Here is a 16,521-nt window from a genome sequence, read left to right on the forward strand (position 1 = left end):
ACAGATTTTATTGGGCTTCATCACATAGGTGCCATTGATTAAATCATGGGCCCTAAGACTGAACTAGGTCTCCAGCTACCTCCCCTCCCTGGAGCTAGGCTGATACAACATGGCTCAGATCCCCAACCCTTTAGTCACATGCTTGGTCTTTCCAGTGTGTCTGCTCCCAACCTGAGTCATCTCTTTTTCAGGACCCACCATGAATAACAAATGCACTGTCTTCATCTGGGAAATTCCAGGGCTTTAGAAGCTAACTCTTAGGAGCTGGACCAAAGCCCAGCCAACATCTTTTTTTTTTTATTTTTTTAATTCATTTTAGAGTGGAGAGGGAGAGACAGAGAGAGAGAGAGAGAGAGAGAGAGGGAGGAGAGAGAGAGAGAGAGAAGGGGGGGAGGAGCTGGAAGCATCAACTCCCATATGTGCCTTGACCAGGCAAGCCCAGGGTTTCAAACTGGCGACCTCAGCATTTCCAGGTCGACACTTTATCCACTGCGCCATCACAGGTCAGACATGGTCCAACATCTTTATACTTTACCACCCATAGGTCTTAGTCTGTCCCCTCTGATGTCTTCCCTTATGTCAGCTACATTCTTTTGGCAGCAAGTAAAGGCAACAAGTTAAAACCGTCAAAGGAGTGAAAGTAGTGTAACCACCAGGACCTAGGGCGTGCAGGAGGAGGGCCATGAGCTCCAGGCAGGTTTGAGTCCAGAGCCCCTGGGAGGCTCTCCTGCACAATTACTCCCTCTCCTACTGCCGTCTCCCCCATGTTCACTTCCCATGCAGATTATTCCCTTTGAGAAGTCACCTGGGCTATTGGCATGACTGGGAGAAGGGGGTGGGGATGTGCACAGAGGAGAAAGGTTTTCCCTAATATGTGATAGAACTGTCTCTCCCTGGCCATCTGGGCAGCCTGTCCCTCCCTAGCCAATCCAGACATCCTGTGACTAGTCTTGGACACTTGTTTCCCACTCTGCTGGGAAGAATAGCTAACCACACTGACTCTCACTGTCTGAGAATTGAGGGGGGTGCCCCAAAGGGAAATTAGATCCTGAGAGGGTCTTACTGCAAGGCAGGGCAGGCAGAAATATTTCCAAGTCCCGCTTCTTACACTAGATACCCAGGCCTTAACCAAGTACACTCTCTTTTTCAGACCAAGGTGACGGCTCTCAATGGAAAGCCTGCGGGAGCTCAGTACCTGCCAAGCTACCTGTCTCTCAGTAGCTGGTCCTCCTCGAGCCAGTGCTACCTGCAGCTGCAGCCACCCTCCTGCCCTCTGCAGGTAAGCCTTCTAGGTATGCCCATTCCCAGGCAAGATGGGGCCCAGGAAGCAGTGCACCCCCCTCCAGGGGACCTGAATGTTCTCCACCAGGCTGATGCTGATGCTGGAGCCCCATCCCTCCAGCAAGGGCGTATTCCTTGGAATGAATGCTTGTATTTTATTTGTGATGAATATTAAGGTCATGGCCTAAATTTACAGTGATAAACATGAGTCCTCCTTTTAGGTTGCTGCTGCTCTCAGGTTTGAGACGGGACCTCTGCTGTTGGTGCCTGTACCCTCCTGTCTGGAAACTTCCACTTCTTGTGCAAAAGCACCAAATGTTTCCCCACCCAGACAATTCCAGATACACTGGATGCAAAGATGAGTCAAACTTAGAGGTGGGTGTCACATTAGTTCTTTCTGAGTTTGTTATTTCATGATCCCAGTTAGGATGCACGGAGTGAGATGTGAACAGGATTTGTAAAACTAAGCAGAAGGGGCGGCTCTCTCTATGGAGCACACTGTACCATTCCCACCCCCCTTTTTTTCTCAGACGCGTTTTTCTTCTTGCCTAAGTTCTAAGGGTCCTTCTGCCTCTGTAGCTTGTTCCCTGAGCCCACGCAGCCCAGCTGGCTCACCTTTCCAACCTCTGTGTGACTTTCTAAATAAACTCCATCATGTGGCATGGATGACCTGTGATTTGTTAGTCCCTCACCTATTGAGTGACATATAGCTGTATGTTTATAAAGTGCTGCGTTCAGCCCTTCAACTAGAGCATTGAGGACTGAGCCTGGCTGCCATGGGTGGTGGCAAGCTCACCAGCATTGCTCCTAATGCAAACTCCTATCCATGAGCTCCCAGACCTTACCAGTCTCGTAAGCTTCTGTCAGTCCTGCCCAGATCCGAGGCTGCAAGGGGCCCCTGCGATGCAGCTCAGAGGAATCTTAGTGCTGTGTCTGTCTCCCAGGGTTGGTGGCCCTCTGTGGGGATTATGAGAATGAGAAACTCAGACAAGAGCTTGGCTGAACACACTGTTCTTGTCGTAATGCCGTTCAACCAGTGGTATGCTGTGGGTCCACTGGCGTTGGCCGCCTCCTAATGGGGGCAGAAAGGAGCCCTGTGTCCCCAGCTACCAGTACTGCTGTTCCCTGTAGGTGAGGACTTGGTTGAGTCACTCAGACTTTCCTCTTGGAGGGAACTCAGGCAGGACATCTCCATCCTGCCTGATTGGGATCCGCAGGCTCCAGCTCCCCTGCACCCCTAGACTGTCATCAAGGGATCCTGGGTGCAACTTCAGGGCATCAAGGCAAGAGTGGTCGAGCCTGGGCTCTGGTTCAGGGCTCTTTCCCCTTCCTCCACAGTGAGTCACATGCAAGGAAGAGCTGCTCTGTATATGCAGAATATCACCTCAGTCTTTTTAGGGTTGATGTGATGCCGCAGGGTTAGTGCAGGAGAAGAGGAGATAGCTGCGTGCTCTTTCCTACTTTCTATGCAGCTCTCAGACAGAAGGGGACTTATTTGGGTGTCTTTTTGTAAGGGAAGGGGGATAGTTATATATTTAGAGAAAAATATTTCAAGTATAATAAACAACCATATGCCTTTCACCTTGATTTATGAATTAATGTTTTGCTTCTATCCATCCATCCATCCATCCATCCATCCATCCATCCATCCATCCATCCATCCATCCATCCATCCATCCATCTATCCATCTATCTGCCCACCCACCCACCCACCCACTCACCCATCCGTCTATTTCTCTACACTTTTTTGGGAGGGGCTGCAGCATTTGAACGTAAGTTACACATGTCACGATGCTTCACTCTTAAATACTTGAGTATAATATATCCTAGAAATAAGGACATTCAACATGACCTCACGGCCATTGTCACATCTAAGAAAATGGCAGTATCTCAGTCAGATTGTTTAAATCTTAGGCAATATTCAGATTTTCAGAGGTGAGTCCTTAAGATATAACGATATTGTATGTAGTGTGTGTGTGCACAGTCGTGTTCACATGTGTGCACGAACCTTTTATTCAGGATTCATTTACATGTTGCATTTGGCCCTTCTGTGTTCATAGTCATTCATGATCTGGGACAGCTCGCTGCCTTTTTATCCCCAGAACTTCTGTGAAGAACACAGGCCTGTGGTTCCTATATTCTCACCTGAGCTATCCCACCAGGGCCTTAAATTGTTTTGTTTTTTATTATTGATTTTAGTGAGAGAGGGAATGAGAGAGAGATAGATAGATAGATAGATAGATAGAGAGAGAGAGAGAGAGAGAGAGAGAGAGAGAAAGAGGATAGGAACAATGATCCATTCTTGTATGTGCTGTGACCAGGGATCAAACCGGCAACCTCTGCACTTTGGGGCAATGCTCTAACCAGCCCTATATATCCGTTATCCAACTTCTAGTGCTTTTTTAAATTTTTTATTTTACTAGGATGACATCAATAAATCAGGGTACATATGTTTAAAGAAAACATGTCCAGGTTATCTTGTCGTTCAATTATGTTGCATACCCATCACTCAAAGTCAGATTGTCCTCCGTCACCTTCTATCTAGTTTTCTTTGTACCCTTCCCTCTCCCCCTTTCCCTCTCCCTCCCCCTACCCCGTAACCACTACACTCTTGTCAATGTCTCTTAGTCTTGTTTTTTATGTCCCACCTATGTATGGAATAATGCAGTTCTTGGTTTTTTCTGATTTACTTATTTCACTCCATATAATGTTATCAAGATCCCACCATTTTGTTGTAAATGATCCAATGTCATCATTTCTTATGGCTGAGTAGTATTCCATAGTGTATATGTGCCACATCTTCTTTATCTAGTCTTCTATTGAAGGGCTTTTTGGTTGTTTCCATGTCTTGGCCACTGTGAACAATGCTGCAATGAACATGGGGCTGCATGTGTCTTTACATATCAATGTTTCTGAGTTTTGGGGGTATATACCCAGTAGAGGGATTGCTGGGTCATAAGGTAGTTCTATTTTCAGTTTTTTGAGGAACCACCATACTTTCTTCCATAATGGTTGTACTACTTTACATTCTGACCAACAGTGAATGAGGTTCCTTTTTCTCCACAGCCTCTCCAACACTTGTTATTACCTGTCTTGTTAATAATCTTTATTATATGTGGCTTAAGTGTCTGTTTGTCGCCGATAGCTTATTGGTTGCTTGTGTAACTGTACTAGCCAATGGGGTGAAGTTGCCACGGCATTCAAATAGTCCCGCTTTCTGGCATGCCACCTCACAAATTGAGGTTAAAGATTGGAGCAATTATTATGCTGTTAAGAAATCTTAACACCAAAAGGGGTCTTTGCAATGGTACAAGACTAGAGGTTCTCCAATCGAAAAATAATGTCATAATAGCTAAGTCTTTGACTGGCTCCTCTAAAGGTGAAATACATATCATTCCAAGAATTGATTTGGCTCCATCTCAAACAGGGTTGCCGTTTCAATTGAGACGTAGACAATTTCCTGTAAAACTTGCCTTTGCTATGACCATCAATAAGTCTCAGGGCCAAACGCTTAAGCGTGTTGGCATTTTTTTACCTGAGCCTGCATTTGGACATGGTCAACTTTATGTTGCCTGTTCAAGAGTTCATGAAAGAACGGACATAAAATTAAAAATAATTGATGGTCCTCTGCAAGGCGAGCTTAAAAATGATGAAAAGATCTACACAAGAAATGTTGTGTACAAAGAGATCTTTGACATGTGAATTAACATTTTATTATTTAAATCACCTGTATTTATTGAGCTAGCGTTGGCTCTTAAGAAATGTACCGCCAGTGGTTTCCTTCATTGCACTCTACTTTAAGCAATTAAGCAAGTAGAAGGGGAAAACCCCATGGGGCAGTAAGCAAAGGGGCGTCCTCACTGCCTGCCCTGGGTAATTCAGTTTGAATTAGAAGATACCTTTGCACAAATCATTTTAATTACAATTTAAAATATCTAGAACAGCGGTCATTTCGTATGACCGCCAGGCTAATATAACAGGTGTGAGGTGGTATCTCATTGCAGTTTTGATTTGCATTTCTCTAATAACTAATGAAGATGAGCATCTTTTCATATATCTGTTGGCCATTTGTATTTCTTCCTGGGAGAAGTGTCTGTTCATATCTTCTTCCCATTTTTTTATTGGATTGTTTGTTTGTTTGTTGTTGAGTTTTATGAGTTCTTTGTATATTTTGGATATTAGGCCCTTATCTGAGCTGTTGTTTGAAAATATCATTTCCCATTTAGTTGGTTGTCTGTTTATTTTGTTGTCAGTTTCTCTTGCTGAGCAAAAACTTCTTAGTCTGATGTAGTCCCATTCATTTATCTTTGCCTTCATTTCCATTGCCTTTGGAGTCAAATTCATAAAATGCTCTTTAAAATCAAGGTCCATGAGTTTAGAACCTATGTCTTCTTCTATGTACTTTATTGTTTCAGGTCTTATATTTAGGTCTTTGATTCATTTTGAATTAATTTTAGTATAAGGGGACAAACTGTAGTCGAGTTTAATTCTTTTGCATGTGCTTTTCCAGTTTTCCCAGCATCATTTGTTGAAGAGGCTTTCTTTTCTCCATTGTGAGTTGTTGACCCCTTTATCAAAAATTATTTGACCATATATATGTGGTTTTATTTCTGGACTTTCTATTCTGCTCCATTGGTCTGAGTGTCTATTTTTTTTTTTTTTTTTTTTACCAATACCATGCTGTTTTGATTGTCGTGGCTCTATAATATAGTTTGAAGTCAGGTATTGTAATGCCCCAGCTTTGTTCTTTTTCTTTAGGATTGCTTTGACTATTCAGGGATTTTTATAGTTCCATATAAATCTGATAATTTTTTGTTCCATTTCTTTAAAAAATGAAATTGGAATTTTGATGGGAATTGCATTAAATTTGTATATTGCTTTGGGTAATATGGCCATCTTGATTATATTTATTCTTCCTATCCAAGAACAAGGAATATTTTTCCATCTCATTGTATCTTTTTTGATTTCCCTTAACAATGCTTTGCAGTTTTCATTATATAGGTCCTTTACATTCTTTGTTATGTTTATTCCTAGGTATTTTATTTTTTTTGTTGCAATCGTGAAGGGGATTATATTTTTGAGTTCATTCTCAAATGTTTTATTGTTGGCATATAGAAAGGCTATGGACTTTTGTATGTTAATTTTGTATCCTGCGACTTTACTATATTGGCTTATTGTTTTTAGTAGTCTTTTTGTAGATTCTTTGGGGTTTTTGATGTATAGGATCATATCATCTGCAAAAAGTGATACCTTTACTTCTTCTTTGCCGATATGGATGCCTTTTATTTCTTTGTCTTGTCTGATTGCTGTGGCAAGAACCTCTAGTACCACATTAAATAAGAGTGGAGAGAGTAGAAAACCCTGTCTTGTTTCTGATTTAAGGGGAAAAACCTTCAGTTTTGTGCTATTTAATATGATGTTAGCTGATGGTTTATCATATATGGCCTTTATCACGTTGAGATATTTTCCTTCTATACCCATTTTGTTGAGAGTCTTAAACATAAAATGATGTTGTATTTTATTGAATGCCTTTTCTGCATCTATTGATAAGATCATGTGGGTTTTTTTCTTTGTTTTGTTGATATGGTGTATTACGTTAACTGTTTTACGTATGTTGAACCATCCTTGAGATTCTGGGATGAATCCTACTTGATCATGATGTATTATTTTTTTGATATGTTGTTGTATTTGATTTGCTAGTATTTTATTTAGTATTTTAGCATCTGTATTCATTAGAGATATTGGTTTGTAGTTTTCTTTTTTTGTGTTGTCCTTGCCCGGTTTCGGTATGAGGGTTATGTTGGCCTCATAAAATGTGTTTAGAAGTATTGCTTCTTCTTCAATTTCTTGGAAGACTTTGAGTAGAATACGAACCAAGTCTTTTTTGAATGTTTGATAGAATTCACTAGTATAACCGTCTGGGCCTGGACTTTTATTTTTGGGGAGGTTTTTAATAGTTTTTTCTATTTCTTCCCTACTAATTGGTCTGTTTAGGCTTTCTGCTTCTTCTTGACTCAGTCTAGGAAGGTTGTATTGTTCTAGAAATTTATCCATTTCTTCTAGATTGTTGAATTTAGTGGCATAAAGTTTGTTATAGTATTCTACAATAATTCTTTGTATATCTATGATATTCGTGGTGATTTCTCCTCTTTCATTTTGGATTTTGTTTATATACGTCCTTTCTCTTTTTTCCTTGGTAAGTCTTGCCAAGGGTTTGTCAATTTTGTTGTTCTTTTCAAAGAACCAGCTCCTTGTTCTATTAATTTTTTCTATAGTTTTTCTGTTCTCTATTTTATTTATTTCTGCTCTGATTTTTATTATCTCCTTTCTTTGGCTGGTTTTGGGTTGTCTTTGTTCTTCTTTTTCCAGTTCCTTAAGGTGTGAAGTTAAGTGGTTCACTTGGGCTCTCTCTTGTTTGTTCATATAGACCTGAAGTGATATGAACTTCCCTCTTATCACTGCTTTTGCTGCATCCCAGAGATTCTGATATGTCGTATTGTCACTTTTATTTGTCTGTCTATATCTTTTGATCTCTGCGCTTATTTCTTTTTTGACCCATTCATTTTTTAAAAGTATGTTGTTTAGTTTCCACATTTTTGTGGTGTTTTTTCCTCTTTTTTGCAGTTGAATTCTAGTTTCAAGGCTTTATGATCAGAAAATATGCTTGGTACAACTTTGATTTTTCTGAATTTGCTGATGTTATTTTTGTGGCCCAACATATGGTCAATTCTTGAGAATGATCCATGTACACTCGAGAAAAATGTATACTCTGTCACTTTGGGATGAAATGTCCTGTAGATGTCTATCATATCCAGGTGCTCTAGTGTTTTGTTTAAGGCCAATATATCTTTATTGATTCTCTGTTTGGATGACTGATCTAGAGCCATTAGCGGTATATTGAGGTCTCCAAGTATGATTGTATTTTTGTCAGTTTTTGGTTTAAGGTCAATAAGTAGCTGTCTTATATATATTGGTGCTCCTTGGTTTGGTGCAAATATATTAAGAATTGTTATGTCCTCTTGATTCAGTGTCCCCTTAATCATTATGAAATGACCATGTTTGTCTCTGAGTACTTTTGCTGTCTTGTAGTCAGCATTATCAGATATGAGTATTGCTACGCCTGCTTTTTTTTGGATGTTATTTGCTTGGAGTATTGTTTTCCAGCCTTTCACTTTGAATTTGTTTTTATCCTTGTTGCTTAGATGAGTTTCTTGTAGGCAGCATACAGTTGGATTTTCTTTTTTAATCCATTCTGCTACTCTGTGCCTTTTTATTGGTGAGTTTAATCTGTTTACATTTAGTGTGATTATTTACACTTGTGGGTTCCCTATTGCCATTTTATACATTGCTTTCTGTTAGTTTTGTGTCTTGTTTGATTCTTCTCTTTCATTTTTCTATCCTTTGTTTTTGTTTCGTTGTATTCCATACATCTTTCCTCTGTTGCTATCTTTTTTAAATCATGTGCTTCTGTGGTGGTTTTTTCAATGGTGGTTACCATTAAGTAATGAAAAGGGTTCCTACCCTGTTCATTGTAGTGCACTATCTTGTCAGTACTTTTGCACTCCGTCGTCCTTTGCTACTGTTAATCTCCGTCCTCTTTCCCCCCTTTTCTTTGTTGTTGTCACAGTTTAAATTTGGTTTTATTGTGTTCTTGGTGGAGCTTTTACTTGTGGTTTTGTTTTTTTTATTCTTTGTATCTGGTTGGAAAACCTCCTTTAGTAATTCCTGGAGTGGGGGTTTTCTGATGCTAAATTTCCTCATCTTTTCTGTATCTGTGAATGTTTTTATTTCTCCTTTGTATTTGAAGGATAGCTTTGATGGGTATAGTATTCTTGGCTGAAAGTTACTCTCTTTCAGGACTTTAAATATTAGGGTCCACTTTCTTCTAGCTTGTAGAGTTTCTGTTGAGAAATCTGATGATAATCTAATGGGCCTTCCTTTATATGTTGTATTCTTCTTTTCCCTGGCTGACTTGAGAAGTTTTTCTTTGTCATTGGTTTGTGCCAATTTCATTATGATGTGCCTTGGAGTAGGTTTGTTGGGGTTAGGAAAACTTGGAGTTCTGTTTGCTTCTTGAATTTGAGGCTTTAGTTCTTTCCACAGGCTTGGGAAGTTCTCGTCTATTATTTGTTTGAATATGTTCTCCATTCCATTTTCTCTCTCTTCTCCCTCTGATATACCTATTATTCTTATGTTATTCTTTTTGATGGAGTCAGACAATTCCTGTAGGGCTTTCTCCTTTTTTTAATTTTTGAGTCTCTTTCTTCTTCTCTCTGTTGTGCCTCAAGTTGCTTGTCTTCTATATCACTAATCCTACCTTCTATCTGACCTGTTCTATTAGCTAAGCTTGTTACCTTGTTTTTCAGCTCATGAATTGAGTTTTTCCATCTCTGTTTGATTTGTTTTTATAGTTTCAATTTCCTTGGTAATATATTCTTTGTGTTCATTGAGTTGTTTTCTGAGCTCCCTAAATTGCCTTTCTGTGTTTTCTTGTATATCTCTGAGTATTTTTAGGATTTCTATTTTAAATTCTCTGTCATTTAGCTCCAAGGTTTCCAATATATTAAATTTTTTCTCCATAGATTTTTCCTCATCTATCTGTGCTACCTCTCTGTCTTTTCTATCTATGATATTTGATTTCCTTTTCCTTAATGGTATCTGAGGGTGGTTTTGTGGATAGTACTAATGAGAGTTAATAAAGAATAAAAAGTTAAAAAAATAAAAATAAAAAATGAAAAAATATTATCCCCCCCTTTTTTCCTCTCCTCTCCTCTCCCCTCCTTCTTGAGAAAATCTTGTGGTGAACTGTGAATTATATTGTGCTAAATAGAACAAAAACTACCTATAATGGAGGGCCTGAGTTGGGGAGAAGTGATAAAAGGGAAAAAAAGGGGGTATGGACTTACAAAATGCAAAAAAGGAAAAAATTTGGGTCAAGAATAAAATGATTTGCTTTTAGGTGATGGTTGACTAAGAGATATAATGAGAAGAATAAGAGGGAAACAGGAAAAAGGGGGAAAAATTTAAAAATTACTATTGTATTTAGTGGAGCAAAAACTAGATAAAATGGAGAACCAGGGTTGGGAGCACTGCTAATGAGTTAAAAAAAAGCAAAGTAAAAAACCCCCAAAGCACCACAAAGACAAATTTGAGTCCCAAATAAAATAATTTGTTTGTGATTGAGGATTGAATGAGAGGAAAAGTAAAGGAGAAAAGAATAAACTAATATAGAGGGAGAAAAAAAGAAAGAGGAAAACACAAAAAGAAGAAAAAAGAACAAAAGGAGAGAGAGAGAGAGAGTTAAGGGTTTTGGAGTGCAACGCTCATAGAGAGAAAGGAAGAAGAAAGGAAAGATAATGGGAGATGTAACACTTATGGGTAGTGTAGTTCCAGGAGAGGAGAGAGTAAGACCAGCAGAGAATTAAATGACCAAATTGGAAGAGGAAGAAAATAATCAAGAAAAGAAGATAAGAACAAACAAACAAATATAATAAAATGGGATAGGTTATAAAGTCTGTGGATTATTTTTGATTTTGAGAGGTTATCTTCTTGCTTTTTCTTTTCTCTCCCTCTTCCTGGTCGGTGACTCTGTACCCCAGGTTCTGCCCCTGTGGCACGCTTAGGTAGAGGTTTGCAGTTGATAAGTCTCTATGGCGATGTCATATATTTGGCTTCAGTCTCATTGGCAGTCGAGGCTCATTAGCATTTGCAGGCTCCAACAATGAGAGAGTCCATTTTCCCGGAGCCTCTCTCCTAGGCTTTCCTTCCTGAATTAGCAGCCTGATTATCCAGCTATGGGGTTGCTGCTGCCTCTTTCTGGAGAGTAAGAGGCTCAAAAAGCTGGCAAATCCCCACTCTATTCCCACTCAGCGCAGGGCTCTGGGTAAGGCTCAATCAGTCAGGGCCACTAGCATAATCAGGCGGGGCTGGGAGCCAATTGTTTTCAAGGTGCCTTTCTATGCACCTCTAGACATGTCTCGAATGCCTCAGCACTCTCTGGGACCACTTTCCCCAGGCTTTTGGCACTTTGTAACCTGTTTTGGCTGGGTAGAAGATGCCCTAGTCACTGTTTGCAAAGCATGAGGACTTACAAGCTGCCAAATCCCTCTTTTTAACATATAGCCCTGAGTATGCAAGTTCTGCCAATCAGAGGTTGCCCCCACCCCTATGTGCATAGCATAACAAGAGGTACCAAAAAATATCTCCCCTCTTGTCTTAGATCGCTGACCTTAGAGAGATCTTGTCAGTTAGGGTTGCATAAGTCAGTTGGGAGGCGAGCAGACTGTGGGTTAAGCTAATCCTTCATGGGTTTGTTAGCTTGTATGGCTGGGTGAGGCGCCCCACCCACCTGGAGAAGTTCAAGCGTAGAGAATCTTTCTTTTGCGCGCCGCTCTTCAGGGCACAGGGGTGACCCTGAGACTCTGGTTTCGGCCCACACAAAGGCCTCTGATTCTGCCCCTCTGTCCGGTAACATGGGCACCCACTCCCGAGGCTCTAGGAGGAATCTCTCGCCCACTATCTGTGCGTTCTGACCAGGAGATTGGGCCCGTGGCTGCCTCACTTGCTTGTCTTTGTCTGGATTTGGCACGAGCATTAGCTTGTGTTGACTGGGTTGCCACAAGCACAGTTTTTCCTCGGCTTAGATGTCCATGCCACAGCCTGGCTTGGACCTTTGTGCCACAGCCTGGTTCTGTTCACACCCTATGCCCACCTTAGTTTCTATACTCTCAATTCCCAGTGAAAGCAGCTCTTATTTAGGTTAGTGAGGAAGGCGGAGTGTTTCTTCCTCTGTCTTATTTCCTTTGGGGTTGATTATATATTTAGTCAATTTTTCACTCAATCATACCTTCGCGTTTAGTGTGGAAGTTCTGGAGGCTCCAAAGATAGATTTTTCTGTTTCTGGTTAAAGATCTCGTTGAATTTTTGGGGAGATTTATCGATATCGCTTCTTACGGCGCCATTTCTCTGACGTCTCTATGCTTTTAATACTTTAAATGCTGTTTGTCTTTTTGCTGTTGAATTGTGAGAGTGCTTTATATATTCCGGACAGTGGACCCTTATCAAGTATATGATTTACAAACATTTTCTTTCGTTCTCTGGGTTCTCTTTTCACCTTGCTGATAGCGTCCTTTGATGCAACTAAAGTGTTTAGTTTTGATGAAGTCCAGTTTATCTCTTCTTTTGTTGCTTCTGTTTCGGTGCCATATCTAAAAGAAACACTGCCTACTCCGATGTCATGAAGATTCACCCTTGTTTTCTTCTAAGAGTTTTATGGTTTTAGCTCTTGCATTTAAGTTTTTTTTTCTTTATCATATTACATTTTGAAGTATTTATTTATTTAGTTACATGTTAATTTTATTGCATTGGTAGGCCAATATACAGTCTTATTCACAAAACTATGTTTTTGTTTTCCATCACCTTTTATTTGGTTTTTTTGTGGCCCTCCCCTCCCCCACCCCCTCCCTCTCCTCCCTTCCCCTCCCCCTGGTAACCACTGCACTTTTGTCCATGTCCATGAGTCTCAATTTTGTGTCCCACCTATGTGTCCAATCATGCAGTTCTTAGTTTTTTCTGATTTACTTATTTCACTCAGTATAACGTTATCACAGTCCATCCATGTTGTAAATGATACTATGTCATCATTTCTTATGGCTGAGCAGTATTTCATAGTACATATGTACCACATCTTTTTTATCCAATCATCTATTAAAGGGCTTTTTGGTTGTTTCCATGTCTTGGCCACCATGAACAATGCTGCAATAAACATGGGGCTGCATGTGTCTTTACGTACCAGTGATTTTCGAGTTTTGGGGGTATATACCCAGTAGAGGTATTGCTGGGTCACATGGTAGTTCTATTCTTAATTTTTTGAGGAACCACCATACTTTCTTCCATAATGGTTGTACTACTTTACATTCTGACCAACAGTGAATGAGGGTTCCTTTTTCTCCACAGCCTCTCCAACACTTGTTATCTGTCTTGTTGATAATAGCTAATCTAACAGGCGAGAGGTAGTATCTCATTGTAGTTTTGATTTGCATTTCTCTAATAGCTAGTGAAGATGAGCACCTTTTCATATATCTATTGGCCGTTTGTATTTCTTTTTGGGAGAAGTGTCTGTTCATGTCCTCTTCCCATTTTTTTTTAAATCAGATTGTTTGCTTGTTTGTTGTTGAGTTTTGTGAGTTCTTTGTGTATTTTGGATATTAGGCCCTTATCTGAGCTGTTGTTTGAAAATATCATCTCCCATTTAGTTGGCTCTCTGTTTTGTTGTCAGTTTCTTTTGCTGTGCAAAAGCTTCTTAGTTTGATGAAGTCCCATTCATTTATCTTTGCTTTCACTTCCCTTGCCTTTGGAGTCAAATTCATAAAATGTTCTTTATGGCCGAGGTCCATGAGGTTAGTACCTATGTTTTCTTCTGTGTAATTTGTTGTTTCAGATATTATATTTAGGTCTTTGATCCCTTTTGAATTAATTTTGGTACAAGGGGACAAACTGTAGTTGAGTTTCATTCTTTTGCACGTGGCTCTCCAGTTTTCCCAGCACCATTTATTGAAGAGGCTTTCTTTTCTCCATTGTGTGTTTTTGGCTCCTCTATCAAAGATTATTTGAACCTATATATGTGGTTTTATTTCTGGGCTCTCTATTCTGTTCCATTGGTCTGAGAGTCTGTTTTTCTGCCAATACCATGCTATTTTGATTATTATGGCTCTGTAGTATAATTTGAAGTCAGGTATTGTAAAGCCCCCAGCTTTTCCTTAGGATTACTTCTTAAGTTCTTTTTCCTTAGGATTACTTTGGCTATTTGGGGTTTTTATAGTTCCATATAAACCTGATGATTTTTTGTTCCATTTCTTTAAAAAATGACATTGGAATTTTGATGGGAATTGCATTAAATTTGTACATTGCTTTGGGTAATATGGTCATTTTAACTATATTTATTCTTCCTATCCAAGAACAAGGAATATTTTTCCATTTCATTCTGTCTTTTTTGATTTTTTTTAACAATGTTTTGTAGTTTTCATTATATAGGTCCTTTACATTCTTTGTTATGTTTATTCCTAGATATTTTTGTTGTTGTTGCAACCGTAAAAGGGATAAATTTTTTTAGTTCATTTTCTGAAGTTTCATTGTTGGCATATAAGAAAGCAATAGACTTCTGTATATTAATTTTGTATCCTGCTACCTTACCGTGTTGGTTTATTGTTTCTAACAGTCTTTCTGTGGAGTCTTTGGGATTTTCTGTGTACAGGATCATGTCATCTGCAAAAAGTGAAACCTTTACTTCTTCTTTCCCAATATGAAAGGCTTTTATTTCTTTCTCTTGTCTGATTGCTCTGGCTAGAACTTCAAGCACTATGTTGAATAGGAGTGGACAGAGTAGGCAACCTTGTCTTGTTCCTGATTTTAGAGGAAAAGTTTTCAGTTTTTTGCCATTTAATATGATGTTAGCTGATGGTTTGTCATAAATGGCCTTTATTATGTTGAGATGTTTTCCTTCTATACCTATTTTTTTGAGTGTTTTAAACATAAAATGATGTCGTATTTTATCGAATGCCTTTTCTCAGGGGTAGTCAACCTTTTTATACCTACTGCCCACTTTTGTATCTTTGTTAGTAGTAAAATTTTCTAACCGCTCACCAGTTCCACAGTAATGGTGATTTATAAAATAGGGAAGTAACTTTATTTTAAAAAATTTATAAAGCAGAATTACAGCAAGTTAAAGCATATAATAATAATTACTTACCAAGTACTTTATGTTGGATTTCTGCTAAGTTTGGCAGAATAAATCTTTATAAAACAACTTACTATAGTTAAATCTATCTTTTTATTTATTTTTTGGTTGCTCTGCTACCACCCACCATGAAAGCTGGAACGCCCACTAGTGGGCGGTAGGGACCAGGTTGACTACCCCTGCCTTTTCTGAATCTATTGATAGGATCATGTGGTTTTTGTCCTTTATTTTATTGATATGGTGTATTATGTTAATTGTTTTACGTATGTTGAACCATCCTTGTGATTCAGGGATGAATCCCACTTGATCATAGTGAATTATTTTTTAATGTGTTGTTGTATGTATTTGATTTGCTAGTATTTTGTTTAGGATTTTTACATCTGTATTCATTAGAGATATTGGTCTGTAGTTTTCTTTTTTTGTGTTGTCCTTGTCAGATTTTGGTATGAGGATTATGTTGGCCTCATAAAATGTGTTTGGAAGTATTGCTTCTTCTTCAATTTTTTGGAAGATTTTGAGTAGAATAGGAACGAAGACTTCTTTGAATGTTTGATAGAATTCACTAGTGTAGCCATCTGGCCCTGAACTTTTATTTTTTGGGAGGTTTTGAGAGTTGTTTCTGTTTCCTCCCTGCTATGGGTTGTTTAGGCTTTCTACTTCTTTGTGATTCAGTCTAAGAAGATTGTATTGTTCTAGCAATTTATCCATTTCTTCTAAATTGTTAAATTTGGTGGCATATAGTTTTTCATAGTATTCTATGATAATTCTTTGTATATCTATGGTATCTGTGGTAATTTCTACTCTTTCATTTTGGATTTTGTTTATATGAGTCCTTTCTCTTTTTTTCTTTAGTGAGTCTTGCCAAGTGTTTGTCAATTTTGTTGATCTTTTTAAAGAACCAGTTTCCTGTTTTATTGATTTTTTCTATAGTTTTCTGTTCTCTATTTCATTTATTTCTGCTCTGATTTTTATTATTTTCTTTTTTCTGCTGGTTTTGGGTTGCCTTTGTTCTTCTTTTTCTAGTTCCTTAAGATGTAATGTTAAGTTGTTTACTAGGGCTCTCTCTTGTTTGTTAATATTGGCCTGTCGTGATATGAACTTCCCACTTATTACTGCTTTTGCTGCATCCCAGAGATTCTGATATGTCATGTTGTCATTTTTGTTTGTCTGTATATATCTTTTGATCTCTGCTGTTATTTCTTCTTTGACCCACTCATTTTTTAGAAGTATGTTATTTAATTTCCACATTTTTGTGGGTTTGTTTACTTCTTTTTTGCAGTTGAATTCTAGTTTTAAAGCTTTATGGTCAGAGAATATGCTTGGTATGATTTCAGTCTTTCTGAATTTGTTGATGTTAGTTTTGTGTCCCAACATATGGTCAATTCTTGAGAATGTTCCATGTACACTGGAGAAAAATGTATACTCTGACGTTTTAGGATGAAATGTCCTGTAGGTGTCTGTCATATCCAATTGTTCTAGTGTTTCATATAAAGGCCAATATTTTT

The 16,521-nt window shown here is 38.7% G+C and overlaps 1 protein-coding gene across 1 annotated transcript in view; it reads left to right on the forward strand.

Moving 5' to 3' along the window:
• The window catches only part of CPAMD8 (C3 and PZP like alpha-2-macroglobulin domain containing 8), a 110,919-nt gene that overhangs the window by 38,962 nt on the left and 55,436 nt on the right, over positions 1-16,521 (forward strand). The window contains 1 exon segment of the mRNA XM_066252643.1: positions 1,151-1,279. Coding sequence (XP_066108740.1) covers positions 1,151-1,279 — 129 coding nt within the window.

This window comes from Saccopteryx bilineata, chromosome 1, assembly GCF_036850765.1.
Source record: "Saccopteryx bilineata isolate mSacBil1 chromosome 1, mSacBil1_pri_phased_curated, whole genome shotgun sequence".
In the NCBI taxonomy this organism is placed as follows: Eukaryota; Metazoa; Chordata; class Mammalia; order Chiroptera; family Emballonuridae; genus Saccopteryx; species Saccopteryx bilineata.